This window comes from Rhinatrema bivittatum, chromosome 6 (assembly GCF_901001135.1).
Source record: "Rhinatrema bivittatum chromosome 6, aRhiBiv1.1, whole genome shotgun sequence".
NCBI classification, from domain to species: domain Eukaryota; kingdom Metazoa; phylum Chordata; class Amphibia; order Gymnophiona; family Rhinatrematidae; genus Rhinatrema; species Rhinatrema bivittatum.
Window position 1 is genome coordinate 261,575,076 of NC_042620.1, and position 15,540 is coordinate 261,590,615.

At 44.0% G+C, this 15,540-nt stretch overlaps 1 protein-coding gene across 1 annotated transcript in view; it reads left to right on the top strand.

Moving 5' to 3' along the window:
* Positions 1 to 15,540, top strand: part of LOC115094197 (polymerase delta-interacting protein 2-like) — a 35,626-nt gene that overhangs the window by 7,836 nt on the left and 12,250 nt on the right. The window contains exons 3-6 of the mRNA XM_029606993.1: positions 2,277 to 2,374; positions 2,829 to 2,955; positions 10,155 to 10,224; positions 11,200 to 11,307. Of these exons, the coding sequence (XP_029462853.1) occupies positions 2,277 to 2,374; positions 2,829 to 2,955; positions 10,155 to 10,224; positions 11,200 to 11,307 (403 nt within the window). The remainder of the gene's footprint in view (positions 1 to 2,276; positions 2,375 to 2,828; positions 2,956 to 10,154; positions 10,225 to 11,199; positions 11,308 to 15,540) is intronic.

Sequence of the window (15,540 nt, forward strand, 5' to 3'; positions counted from 1 at the left end):
TTGTCAGATGGTGAGCACTAGTGCGGTGTTGCCCTTCTCTCACTCTCTCACACACACACACACTCAAGTAGAGAATCACTGCTATAGGTAGAAAACTTGTGAATTGTAAAATCAGTTCAGTAATATTTAAAATCCCAAAGCAGCACTCTTGCAGCAAGAAACTGGAGGACCCAGGTTCATTCAAAGTATGCAGGAGCAAAGAGCAAAACATCCTTCCTGAAATTAAGAACAGGATTTGGTGCAAGAGGTAACAGTGTTGGAGCCACTGAGCAATACTTATCACAACATTATCAAATTTGACTTAATAACTGGAGGGAGCGCAAAAAAAGAAATCTACTACAATAGCATTTAACGTTCAAAAAGGTGACTATGATGAAATGAGGAAAATGGTTAGGAAAAAACTGAAAGGAGCAACTGCAGAGGTTGTTTAGCTCAGCCATGGATGTTGTTTAAAAAAAAAAATCTTGGAAGCCCAGACCAGATGTATTCCATGCATTAGAAAAGGTGGAAAGAAGGCTAAACGACTACCGGCATGGTTGAAAGGAGAAGTGAGAGAGCCTATAATATCTAAAAGAACATCTTTCAAAAAAAGGAAAAAGAATCCAAATGAAGAACATATGAAAGAGCATAACCACTGGCAAGTCAGATGCAAAGAATTAATAAGGAAGGCAAAGAGAGAATTTGAAAAGAAGCTTGCTATGGAAGCAAAAACTCATAATAAAAACTTTTTTTCAGGTACATTAGAGGTAAAACGCCTGCGAGGGAGTCGGACCATCACCAACACCTCATCTCGACCTATTAGATGGCCCTCCTAAAGAGATATAAATAGGTGCACACAATGAGGTCCCCAGAGGCTCCCTCTCCCAATGCCCAACGCCAAGGAAAAAGGAATTGTTATTTCTGGTTAAAACCGTGCAATATTGTCCCTAATTTAACTAAATCCCGTCCAAAACGCCCCCCCCCCCCCCCCCCCCAAAAAAAAAAATTGCATTCTCGCTCTGTTACCATACTTTTCGATTGCATCATGGCGTTAATGCACGTGTTAACGCCATAACACATTTTGAAGAATAATGGGGTTGGTAACTTGTCTTCCTGGTGCGAATGTAGCAGAAAAGGTGCCACCTAGCTAAGAGAGTGTTGGGGAGGAGCTGATTGTTATTGTACATGTGGCTCCAATGATAAAAGGAGGTTCTGAAAGCTAAATTTAGGCTCTTAAGTAGTTATCCAGAACCTTCAGGGTTACATTCTCAGAAATGCTTCCTTTCCACGTGCAGGAACCCAGATGCATGGTTGAGACAAGGGCGCAGAGAAGAGGGTTATAGGTTTGTTGGGAGCAGCGCAACATTCTGGGGAAGAGGAAGCCTATTCCCATGGGATGAGCTTCACTTTAACCAGTGGAGTCAGGTTGCAGGCCCTAACCTTGAAAAAGAAGATGGAGCAGCTTTTAAAATAGATGACTGGGGGAAAGTTGACAGTCGCTCAGAAGCGCAGGTTCAGAATGATGTATCTTTGAAGGATACTAACAAAAAGGAAGCTAGGGCATCCTGATAAAGAGTTTGCAATAAATGCTAAAGTAGCCCAGGTGCCTAAGTAAAGAGCAGAAAGATTGCAAATTGCCCCGTCAACTGATAAACAGGTTGTTAATACACACAAAACACATGCTTTGAAATGTCTATATGCAAATGCTAGAAGTCTAAAAAAATAAAATGGCAGAGTCAGAGGGTGAAGCACTGGACGAAGAAACGGATATAATTGGCATCTCAGAGTCCTGGTGGAAGGAGGGTAACCAATGGGACATTTGATACCAGGGTACAAATTATCTCGCAAAGATAGAAATGGATCAAATTAGTGGAGAGTGGCACTATATGTTTAAAAAAAAAAAAAAAGCATTGAGTCAAATAGGATAAAAGTTCGGCTCCAACCTAAGAGACAAAATTTCTCTCAGTAGTGGAGAAACCTTGGGATAAATGTTTAGCTGGAGAAGGAGGCGGCACCCTGGAGCAAAAGTGCAGAAGATCCCTGGTTAGTCTGGCCTGCTGATTTAACGGCAGCTTACCCTGGATATGGAGAAGTAAAGGAACTAAAATTGAAAGCAGTAACCCCAAAATTCCTGCTTTATAATGAGATCTTATAGCTTTGGAGGGTAGTGTGGTGGAAGGAGGAGCAGGGTAGCACATGCAGCCCTGCTCCTCCTGCTGTGGCCAGGGGAGAACTGGGAGCCATTCCTCCTCTCATACTCTCGGCATAATGTGTCTCTTCTTCATTCCTGGAGACAGCTCTTCCTGCACAGAGTGTTTGGGTACCGCGGCGTAGTGCTTTTCCCATGGCTAGCACGTCTTTATGACCGAGACATCGCTGGTGGCACTGTGAGCAGGTGAGAGCTTGTAGCATGCGTGTATTACGCATATACACATACGTGCTTGCACAAGCACCATGAGTGGGAGAGAGCCAGCAGCGCATACTTGGACGTGCTTGCACTAGTAGCAGACGCTTTTATTGATTTGTACATATGCACACTCATGCTTGCATGCTTATACTTGTCTATGCTTTTGAGATGCACATGTGCTCGTACTCCTGCTCACATGTACATGTTTGTGTGCAGACACTCACATGCGCGCGCACACACATTTGAGAGCATTTACTATATCATGAATAAGTGAAAGCCTACAGAATGCGCACACCCACATACACACACACAAACATACATACACTCTCATATACGCAGCACACCTACATATACATTGACTCCTTGCTTTAAACCATGTTTATGTTTCTTGGAGTTACCCAGAATCTAGTGTAATTTCTCACTCTCTCTCATTCTCTTACAGCTCTGAGAAATCAGAGATTCCTGGGAATAAAGAATTGAAATCAGAGACTCCTGGGAGTAAAGAGTTGAAAGGGAGGACTCACCCTTATTATCAGGTCCTGGTGGATGCACGAGACTGCCCTCACATTGTGAGTAATTCCTTGTGTAATGTGCTTGATATGTATTACATGTGTGATATCTTCTGCATGTTATATTTATTTATTTATAACTTTTTATATACCGAGGTTCAATTAACAGGATTAATTATCACTTCGGTTTACATTATAACTTGCCAAACAACAATGACAAAGTCTTGTCTTACATTTAACAGGGTAGAAAAGAACCTGGATAACAAAACTCGGGTGAATAGAAAACATGGTAATTTGGGTGAAAGCAGGTGAAGGATCAATGGGTAAACATGGCTTGGGCGAAAGTCGGGAACTTAATTGAGGAGGACTCTGAGAACCTCATAAGGGAGAGGTAACCAAACAGTGCGGACTAAGACCATGGCGGAAAGTAGAGTTTATGAGAACGCTTGTTCAAATAACAAAGTCTTAAGTCTTTTCTTGAAGGAAAGAGGACATTGTTCCAGCCTAAGATCAGGAGGGAGCAGATTCCATTGTTTGGGACCCGAAGCGGACAGAGCTCTTTTTCTGAAGGAGGACTTGATGATAGGTGCTTGAAGTGTGCCTCTCTGGGCTAGTCTTAGAGGACGGGTGGAGGCGTGGAGTTGTAGTGGTATTGTAAGATCCAGAGGAGTGATGTTGTGTATGGCCTTGTGAGTGACTGTTAACAGCTTGTGAAGTATTCTAAACTTAATTGGGAGCCAATGTAATTTCTTTAAAATAGGAGTAATATGGTCCCTCTTGTTTGATTTTGTGAGAATCCTTGCAGTTGCGTTCTGAAGCAACTGTAGGGGCTTGAGTGAGATGTCTGGCAGGCCGTGCAGAAGTGCATTGCAATAGTCAATTTTGGAGAATATGATAGATTGTAAGACTGATCTGAAATAGTAGAAATGGAGGAGGGGTCTTAGCCTTTTTAGAACTTGGAGTTTAAAGTAACACTCCTTTACCGTGTTGTTGATGAAGCCTGTGAGGGTCATTTGGCTATCCATGATTACCCCGAGGTTTCTGACCTTGGGTGAGAATGCAGGGAACACTGGATGTTGAGGGTTGTTTAGCGGTATGTTACCATCTTGTGTGATTAGTAGGAGCTCTGTCTTGTCGGCGTTGAGTAATAAGTTGAGCTTTGAGAGGAGGGTGTTAATGTGGGTGAAACAGGTTTTCCAATGGAGAATAGTTTTTTGCAGCGATTCGGTGATCAGTATTAGTATTTGTACATCGTCCGCATAAAGGTAATGGGTGAGTTTGAGCTCGGATAGAAGTTTGCAAAGCGGGAGAAGATAGATGTTAAAAAGAGTCGGGGATAACCATGATCCTTGTGGAACTCCTAGGGTAGAGATGAAAGGCTGGGATTCTTTGCTGTTAATTAATTAAATTAAAGCAAATTGGATGTCTTGTGTCTTGTGTGTGTGCGTGTCACACACGTTCCATGTTCATACTGAATACGTTCCTTGTAACGTGTGTGAAATGTCAAGTACCCCAAGTGAAATGTCAAGTACCCCATGAACCCATGGGCTTCCCCTCACTCTCCACAGGAACCCCCTGTTACTCCCTAAAGCAAGGCCTCCCCACAGCTCCCTCTCCCAGGGCCTCTCTCTTTTACTGATTGCCCGCTCGCTTTCCACCTACCCTACCCTGGAGCATATTCATACTTTAAATTCCCATGACCCCTGGTGCTTCGTGCTGCCTCACCCTCTACAGACCTCCCACTGCTTCCCACCCGTGAAACTCTTACCTGCTCTTTCTCCACACACCTCTCTCCCCTTTTGCTTCTTCATAGAAATCCCTATCTCCACACCTTCCTCCTCTTGCTTTACACTAGAACTGCCATACTGGGTCAGGCCAAGGGTCCATGAAGCCCAGCATCCTGCTTCCAACAGTGGCCATAAGAACCTGGCAGGATCCCAAATAGTAGATGGATCCCATGCTGCTTACACACAGGGATAAGCAGCGGCTTTTCCCAAGCCTGCCTGGTTAATAATCCATTTACACGCTTTTCCTCCAGAAGCTTGTCCAAACCTTTCTTAAACCCAGGTATGCTAACTTACTTTACTACGTTCTCTGGCAATAAATTCCAGAGCTTAATTATGCATTGAGCGAAAACGTATTTTCTCCAATTTGCTTTAAATGCATTACATAGTAACTTCATGGAGCGTCTCTTAGTCTTTATTTCTTTGAAAGAGTAAACAGCCAATTTGCATTTACCTGTTCCATTCCACTTATGATTTTATAGACTCTATCATATCTACCCTCAGCTGTCTCTTCTGCAAGCTGAAGATCCCTAACCTCCTTTAACCTAGAGGAGCTAACCCTCTCCTTTATCATTTTGGTTGCATTTCTCTGTATCTTTTTTTTTTTTTTTTTTTTTTAATTCCACTAGATCTTTTTTTGCGATGTGGTGACTGGAATTGCACGCACACTATTCTAGGTGTGGTCACACCATGGAGTGATACAGAAATATTACGATTTTCTCCATTCATTTCCTAATAATGCCTAACATTCGGTTTTGCTTTTTTTGCCCACTCAGGCAAGGACTTCAATGTATCGTCCTCAATCATGGATCCTTTTCCTGGGTAGTGACACAAACCTAGCTTTGTGTAACTGCAGTTTTCTCTTTGCATTACGCACATTTTAAATTGCATCGGCCATTTGGATGCCCAGTCTTGCACCTTCCTTCTGCAGTTTCTCACAATCTGCTTGTGATTTAACAGCTTGGAATAATTTTGCGTTGTCTACAAATCTGATCACCTCTGTTCAGTGGTGGGTTGGGCGTACCCCAGTGGGGCCGGTCAGTCCAATCATTTATTTATTTATTTATTTCCGATTTTTATATACCGGCATTCGAGACAGCAGTCACATCATGCTGGTTCACATAGAACATGGGTGCATAGTAAACAAAGTGAACATAGTAAACATAACTATAACGATGGTGCTGAAAAGGCAGTTACATATAACAGGGTGATAAGAACTTGGCTGAGAAGGAAGAGAAAGGACAGGTTATTAATTCACACAGGTAAACGATATAGGATATGGTTATATCATGTGGATATGTGGATATCATGTGACACTGCTATTGCTAGCAGCGGCCCCATGTCTGCGGAGCCGCTACGATTAACACCAGGCTGTTCTGGCAGAGTAGGAGCCTTCACCAAGGCTCTCCACTTATTTCTGGGGTTTTTATTTTATTTATTTATTTATTTTTACTTTTCCCGCAGCTGCAGTTACAGTGGTCTATGCTTCTCTTATATTTTTTTTTTTGTGCCCACAGCTGCAGCCGTGGCTCCGTGGGCCTGCAATTTTGTAGGGTCCTTTCCCTGCAGTATCATTAATCTCTCTGGGACTGTTCCCCTTCCCTCACTACCATGGTGGTGGAATCGCTCCTGGGATCTTTCCTCACGTGACCCCCATCTCTCTGTGCTGTGGGAGGCAGCCAGCAGATAGCCCGCTGCTGCCTCACCATGGCTGTAGGCCTCGCTCTCTTATTTCTGTCGACAGCCTCCCCTTAAGTTGGGGCCATGGCAAAAAATAAACCCCTCCCCTCCCGCATCAGGCTTATCTACCTACCTCTTCCCACACTGGTAACCCTGCCTGGATCCTTCCTGACCACCAATATAATTTAAAAAAAAATTGTTTTAACATATTCAGAGGGCTTGGGATGAGAGAGAGAATGGGACCGTGAAAGGGAGCATCCATGTATGTATGAGTCTGTGTAAGCGTGTTCAAAGGAGTGCATGTCTGTGTTTCAGCACATGTGAGGGAGCATGTGTGAAGGTGTCAGTGGGCACATGGGAGCATGTGTGTGTGGGTGTCGGTGAGTGCGTATGTGTCAATTGGGGCAAAGGAGCATTGTGCATATGTGCCACTGGGTCAAGTGCGTGTGTGCCACTGGGTATGAGAGAACACACGTGTGTGTGAGGGAAAGAAAGTTTGTGTGCACTCACTAATACAGTCCCTCAGGGTGACTGGAAAGTATAGAAAGCGGGGAATTTTTTTAATTTTTACTGTTTTTAATGATTGAGTGTTATCTGATGTCTGCTGTTTTAAAATATTTTATTGGTTTTTGGGAAATTTTCTAAAGTTTTAAACGAGTTTAATTATTAGATGTTCGACTGTTTTGTAATATTTATCCTTTTTATTTGCATGGCTTTACAATTGCTGATTTATATTTCTTGATTTAATTGGTTGATGTTTTATGATAAATGTTGTTCTTTTTCCACTGTATGCAGGATCTAGCTTTTTGTGGCTTCCAATTCAGTTTTTGACTGAACATTTCTATTTATATTTTATGGTCTCTTTATTCTATATCTGGTGAGGTCCATCTGTTTTGCATGTGTGACGAGTTTGTGTACGGATCTGTAGAAGCTAGGCTTGTTCTGGCTTCTAAATAGGTGTTTTAGGGCCTGGTGTAATATTTGTAATGTTGCTTTTTCATAGGTAGAGTTGTCAGTGTTTGAATGCTGGCTGTTATTGCTGTTTTGGTATTGGAGTTTTACTGTATTTTAATTGTAATACAGTTTACCAAAGGTTTTCTGGGAGCCGAACCCACACACATGTGTTACAATAAGAGGTAGATTTTAAAAATATACATGTGTGTTTACTTTTGTTCGCGCCACCAGCGCGAACAAAAGTACACCAGATTTTATAAGATACGCGCGTAGCCTATAAAATGCGGGGTCGGCACGCGCAAGGCTGTGCAAAATCGGCAGCCTGCGCGCGCCGAGCCACGCAGCCTGTCTCCGTTCCCTCCGAGGCCGCTCCGAAATCGGAGCGGCCTCGGAGGGAACTTTCCTTCCACATCCCCCCCCCCCCCCCTTACCTTTGTTGGGCAAGTTACGCCTGCTTGAAGCAGGCGTAACTTGCGCGAACCACCCCGGCACAGGCCGCAGTGCAGGGGGACTTGGGGACCGCCCTCCCGGCCCGCCCTCGGACCCGCCCCTTTTACGAAGCCCTGGGACTTGCGCGCGAGTGCTCTGTGCACGTAAATCCGGGAGGATTTACGTGCACAGAGGTTTTAAAATCTATCCTAACGCATAATGTAATATGGGATCCAAATGTCTCTTTTTGCAGGGTTTTCTGGTTGGCACCACAGCAGTGCATGTAAATATAATGTACGTGCTGTAAGTGATACTTTTACCTCATAAGACTGTGCTTTTGAATGGCCTTTTAAACGTAAAAACTACTATAAATGCATAATTTTTTATTTATGTGCAAGGAAGGAGGGGCTGGAGGTACACGGCTGTAAGCTTTACCTATTTATTTAGTTAAAATAATTTATATTCCACCAGTCTACAACTCTTGGTGGATCACAACAATACATTTTACAATCTTGCATACAACATATAGCAAATACAAGCAAAATTAGACCAAATAAACTAACACTCCAATTTTCAAAACTGACAACATAAATAAGTCTCATTACAACCTCAAAAAAAAAAAAATGTCTCTACACAGTTGCTTATGACTCCTAATACACTTGCACCAGTGCTGGCTGCGCTAGATCCGTGCGGGGAAAGCAGGGTTCTGGAGCTGTGCTGCTCCGGGTCCTGAAACTCTGTCCAGTCTGGACCAGGGCTTTGTTTGGTTTTCTTTAGGAGGAGCGGCCATAGATTAGTCTGGTCTCCCCTCCTTTAGAGTAGGTGGGCAGTGCAGAGCCTGGGGAACCATCAAAGCAGCAGACTCCATAGCACTCAGCCAATGGGGAATGCACCGGCATGGGGGGGGGGGGGGGGGGGAATTCGGAGAAGTGGAAGCAAGATGCTCAGAAAAAGGGATGGGGGTGACTCAAAAGGCCATGCCTGGACTGGTCAGCTGGCTGTGGAATCGGTGGGGGGGGGGGGGGGGGTGCTAGAGGGGTGTGGGGGATGGGAGAGAGGGTGAATGCACCTGCAGACTGGGGGAAGGGCAGGGCCAAAAGCAAAAAAAACCTATAAAATAATGATGAGGCAGTATCAGAGCGGGGGGCAGTTACTGTGTTTACATATGAGCAAGCAGCACAATAAGAGAATGCGTGTGTCTTTCTCCCTGACACAGAAAGACACCCATACACTGAGGGTGAAAGTGTGTGTGTGAATATCTTTGTGTTGGCGAGAGACACACACACACACACACAACACCCACTCTCGGACATAAAGTGGGTGTCTGAAAGAGTGCGTGTGGGTGTTTGTGTCTGCCACTGGGTGGCAGTGTGAGTTCTTGCCAGTTACTTGTGACCTGGATTGGCCACTATTGGAAACAGAATACTGGACTTGATGGACCTTCGATCTGACCCGGTGTGGCATTTCTTATGTCCTTATGTTGTGTTCTTATATTACTTGGCAACTAGTTCAAGAGATGATTGGCTGGCAAGAGACTTTAATACCAGACCAGGAATCCAAGATATAATTATGAGAGATGTAGCCAGATTTGGGGGCAGATGGCAACCGATTTGCATGGATTGGAAGGAGGACTGCAGGTCAGTTTGCTCATTCCTAGTTTAGAGGTTGCTTTACTTTATAGTTATTTAGGAAGAATGTGAAATGTATGTTGGACATTTTTTGGCTCAGTTCTGTCAGGCTCCAGGTCACCTGATGTGTCTCCCAAGGGTCAGCTTGGGGCACTATTGGGAGCTGCTGAAGCACATGCGGCAAGGAAAACGCACGAGAGAGTCAGACAAATACTCCATTGGCTGGTTTTGAAAAAAATAGATCCCCTGGACTCTCTTGTTCCTCTTTCCAAATCCATTATAAATGTGTTAAATAGCACCAGTCCCAGTACACATTCCTGGGGGAACTCCACTATTTACTTCTATTGAGAAAAATGACCATTTAGTCTTACCACTCTGTTTCCTATCTTTTAGCTAGTTCGAATCCACAATAGGACACTGCCTTCTATCCCACGACTTTCTAATTTCTGAGGAGTCTCTCATGAAGAACTCTTGTCAAATGACTTCTGAAAATCCAGATGTATTCTATCCACATATGTACTAATCCCTTCAAAAAAATGTAGCAGGTTGTGATGAAGGACTTCTTTTGAGTAAATCCATGTTAGCTGTGCCACGTTAAACCCTGTTTGTCTCTATAGGTTCCGAAATTTAATTCTTTAGAATAGTTTCTATGATCTTGCCCTGGCATTGGCATCAGGCTCTCTCTAGTTTCCTGGATCCTTTGTGAAGCATTTCCCCCCTCATTTCTCACACTTTCCTCTCCTCCTCCGTGTGCTGCGCTTATATTATGGTTTCTTATCTGCAGAGAGCACAGACAGAGGCTGTGACCTTTCTTGCCAGTCACGAGGACACCCAGGCTCTGTATGCTATCCCAGGTAAGATGCGGTCTCTACATGTCGCATTGTTTTTCTGTTTTGCTTCCTCTGTCTTGATTTTGCTTGTGCTGAATCGTATGCAAATCTGGGAACTTTCCAGATTTGGCCCAGAGACTCCGGAATTCTGAACTGATTGCTGGATCTCTGGGCCAAGACGTGAAAACCCTGGGTGCCCTGCCGCAAAAAGCTGGAAGAAAAAGGGCCTGGAGCAGCAGGGGCTTTGAGGAAGGAGCATCAGCACCCGTTTTCCCTGGATGACGATGTGAAGCATGGGGCTTCGTAGCAAGAGCGAGACGAGCGGGAGCATTGCCTTCCCCCGCGTGAAACGAGAAACTGCAGTCGCAAGAGGAGCAGCAGTGTTGCGCCTTGCACCGAAAATGAAACCAGGGCAGAGTAGGCCTGAAGCAGCAAGAGGAGGAGAAAGTGGAGTGTTTGTTCCGCGGGCCTGGGGAAATGATCGAGGTGAGAAAAGAGACAGAGAGAGAGTGTGTGTGTGTGTGTGTAAAAGGGAGAGGAGTGAGTGTGCATATGTGTGTGGAAGAGGGAGAGAAGCGAGTGTCTATGGAAGAGGGAGAGGAGTTAGTGTGCATGTATGTTTATGATAGAGGGAGAGAAGTATGTGTGTATGTGACAATGTGCTTGTGTGTGGACGAGAGAGAAGTGGGTGTGTGAGAATGAGCATGTATGTGTGTAAGTGAACATGTGAGTGTGCTAGTGTGAGACAGAGAGTTTGTGCGTGTGTTGCTACCGTCCCCTCCAGCGCAACAATGTCAGGGTGACAGGAAATCAAAAGTTCCCAGGTATGGTCCTGCGGTATCTGTTGTACTTGGTCACATGCACTTTCGTGCTCCATGCACTTGTGCTCTCTTTTTCTGCATGTACTGAATTTTTTTGCATTCTTTCTTTGGTCTACCCCCACTCTCTCTCTCTCTCTCTCTCTCTGCTGCTTCATCTCCCTTCTTCCCTCTCCTGCAGGTCTGGACTATGTGGGACATGAGGATGTGCTCCCTTACAGCTCCTCTGACCCTCTTCCCATTCGCCATGAGCTTTTTCAGCGCTTCTTCACGCACTGCCCTGAGAGAGGTAAGACTCCTGTAGTCCAAGCAGTGCACACAGTGCATGACCATTTCCAAGGGCTGCATATATTCCCCTCATTCCATTAGAGTATGTAGCGATATGTTGTTTGTTTTTCTTTGTGTTTGTGCATTCCGTAATTGCTTTATTCCTCTTTATCCAGCCAGACTAGTGCAAATGCATGGGTTATGTCCACCAACCAGCATACGGAGGCAGAGATTAACAAGCTTGCTGATGTCACCTTACATAGGCTCCCCTGCTGTCGGCAGCCTGCCAGTATTCTCTGTCTCAGAGCAGATGGTAGGCGAGCAGGTCTCGTACTATAAAATGAGGCCTAGTTAGACTGTTTGAAAAGGATTGGATTGGAAGGGCAGCTCCTGCGGTGAAAGCCTTGTGTTCCCACCCCCAGCAGAACATGGCCTTAGACCAGGGGGCTTCCAAAGTTTGGGTTTGGGCTCCACTTTTCATTGTGTTGCCCTGTTTCCACCCATTCCCCTTCCCCCCACCTTCTCTCTCTTCTCTGATTGAGCTGCCTCAAAAAAAAAAAAAAAGACAGGAAAAAAACTCTGGTTGGTTTTTGATTCTCCCTCTGCCTTGTTAATTTTCATAAAGTTTAAAAAAAAACAAACCAGAAAGAAGGCAAGATTTCTGCACAGGTCAGTGTTTCCTTTCTAGAGGCTCAGTGTTATTTAGCAATGAGTTAAAAAATAAATTACTCCTGGGGGGGAATTTTGCGTACAAAAATAAAATTCTGCATACTTTATATTAGTCCAAATAACACAATATACTTAATTAATTTAAAATGTAATACAGAAAAAAAGTTATTTCTTAAAGATGCAGAGTTTGAAATATTTCGAGCAGAATTTCCCTAGAAGTTAATCCTTTCCACCCTCTCTCCTTACTCCCCTGGCCAGTCTTTTTTCACTTTGGCCTCTCAGGCCCCAACTCCTCCACCTGCCACTATCTCTCCCCTCCCCCTCCAGGCTCAATCCCTTCCACTCTATCTCCACTCCCAGAGTTTGACCCCTCTCAGTACTATCCCTCACACAGGCTCCCTCTGTCCCTCTCTCACACACGGGCTCCCTCTCTCTAGAGCACATACACACCCCCTCACACAGGCTCCCTCTCTCTTGCACACATGTCCACACAGGCTCCCTTTCTCTCACATGTATACTCCCTCACACAGGCTACCTATGTCTCTCTCTCACATACCCTTACACACTGGCTCCCTCTCTCTCACACATACACATCCCTTCACACAGGCTGTCTTTCTCACAGACGCATCTTCACACAGGCTCGCTGTCTCACAAACACTCTCACTCCTCACATACACACAATCCCTTTTTCACACACACCTGCTCCTAATCGCGCTCACACATACACACTCCTTCACAATCTCCTCACCACACGCACCCTCATATGCTCTCTTTCTCTCACCCCCCTACACACCTTCTCGCAGTCTTAAACACCACACTCTTTCACTCTCTCTTGCTCCACACAGGCTTGCTATCACCAGGGCCTGCTTCATCTCTGCTGTGAGTGGGGTGGACTCTGCTCGCAGCACGCCGGGGCCTGCTCCAAATTCTGTGCTCTGCAGTGGCGCAGAATTCCCCCAGGGATAATAAATAAAAGCAAGCTTCTTTTTTTCATATCCTGGGAGTTTGTTTTGTTTTACGTGGTGAAGGGAGTATGTCCTCTCCAGTGGAGCGTGCATACAAGCAGATGTTCCTTTCCTTTCATGTTAAACAAGTGGTAAAGACTACCTTTTTTTTTTTTTTTTTTTTTTTTTAAATTAAAGTTAATAAGACCCTTGAAATCTTTGTTACCAGAGCAATTATTTTGATCGGTGGTCCAAACTATAGTAATTGGCCAGCTTGACTATGGTGATAGCCTCTGGGGAGGCTTGCCAGACAAATAATTACGACCGACCGTTACAACTGGTGCAACATGCTGCTGCTAGAGTTTTATAAGCAGTAAGGGGTGTTGGGATCATATAACCCCGGTGTTACAGGGTTTACATTGGCTCCCCATAAGAGGCCATGTGTATATTAAATTATTGCTTTTAATTCGTAAACTAATGTATGCAACAGGGTCATCCCTTATGAGGGATAGATTTAGGTGGTATGAACCTGGACGGTTATTGCGATCTGAGGGGGCTGGACAGTTGGTGGTCGCTCCCCCCCATATCGGAGTATAAAACTAATTTTATAGAAAAGCGGGCTGTGACTTATGCGGCACCAGTATTATGGAACACACTCCCTAAGGTCCTTCATTTAGAGAAAGATTTATTAAAATTTAGGAAAGGACTGAGAACATTTTTGTTCCAAAAGATGTTTACTTAGGTTTGACTGAATTTTTTTTTTTTTGTAATTTAATCTTTAGTAGCTTTTAAACAAAACAGCAAGGTTCTTGTCAAGGTTATTAAGCGAGAACACAAGAAAAAAAAAATTGAAGAAACAATACAGAACATGATTGTATATATAGGAGCCTCATGAAGGAAAAGTCTCACAAAAGAAAAGAAGATTTCTACAAAAACACAAGAACTGCTGCCTAATTTTAAACACATTAATATGTACCGCCTAGAAATATACTTCCTAGCTTACACCAATATTGTGGCCAGATTTATCTCTTATAAAAGTTTCTAAATGGAAGGGGGGTCGGTGAATGTTTAGCTATTCCCCTGGAGAGTAACTAAACATTTACAGGGAAATTTTAAGAAAAATACACTCCCCGGGGCCTGAACCTAATATCTTAATGAAAGGACATTTCTTCTACACAGCTGTGTCTCACGGGAGACATCTGGAAAAACTTGTGCCATTGCCCGACAGAACTTCTCCATCTTATATCTGAAATACTGCCGTAATACTAATTCCAAGCCTAAGTCAGCCACAAAGGTGACACTTAATACGGCTCTAGTTCTAATTAAGTCTTGTGAGTCTGTTAAGAAAGCTGAAACATCAGTACTAGTAAAGGATGTAATTACATCTAGTCCCCCTTCCTCGGAGACTTGCTTCTTAGCTTCAGGAATATTAAGATATCTAGACAACTTTTCTTTATCTTGTACAGTTTGTAATACTTTAACATATTTCTTAAAAAATTCCAAACAAGACAACAATCTTGACTTTGGAAAATTTAGTAAACAAAGATTTTTTGCCCTTAAAGTATTCTCAAAAAATTCCATTCTAGAATGGATCTGCAAACAATCTTTCATATTTTCATATTAGCTAACAAAAATGACTGTATGTTAGATAAATTCAGACATTCTCCGAGGACAAGCAGGATAGAAACATAGAAAATGATGGCAGAAAAAGACCAAATGGCCCATCCAGTCTGCCCAGCAAGCTTACGGTAGCATCTGCTGCACCATACAAGTCCACCCCCTTACTTAGTTTCCCAAATCGTCAAAGTCAGGGCCCTTGATTGCTGTCTGAGTACAATTCCCTGTTACCTCTTGCTGTTGAAGCATAGAGCAATGTTTGTGTTACATTCAAAGTATCAGGCATATTGGTTAAAGGGTAGTAACAGCTGCATCAGCAAATTACCCCCATGCTTATTTGTTTTCCCAGACCGTAAAATCCAATGTCCTTGCTGGTTGCTGTCTGAATCTAATTCCCCTTTTCCCCCTTCTGTTAAAGCAGAAAGCGATAATGGAAGTGCGTCAACAGTATGAAGGCTTATTGGTTAAGGGTAGTAACCGCCGCACCAGCAAGTTACCCCCCATGCACTCTTTTCTTCATTTCCATCCTTTAGCCTTTAGAGTTCCACAGTGTTTATCCCATGCTCCTTTTAAATCTTTCACCATTTTTACCTTCATCACCTCTTCCGGAAGGGCATTCCAGGCATCCACCACCCTCTCCATGAAGATATATTTCCTGACGTTGGTTCTGAGTCGTCCTCCCTGCAGTTTCATTACATGACCCCTAGTTTTACTGATTTCTTTCCAACTGAAAAGGTTTGTTGATTGTGCATCATTAAAACCTTTCAGGTGGGGAGATCCACGATGGCGTTGCTGTGAGAGGAGTGGCGGAAGGAGCTCCCGATTCGTGCTTTTTGTAAAGTTTCTTTCTCTTGTTTGTGGGGCACAGTGGACTACGATGCCTCACAAGAAACGCAAAGGCCAGGGTCAGAGAAGAAGCCTCAACCCCCCCCCTCGAGACCCTCGCTTATTCAAACCACGATAGCTGGTTTCTACTCATAAGCAGAAACTTTGACCCCGGAGCGATAGGTGAGGAGCAGGCACCA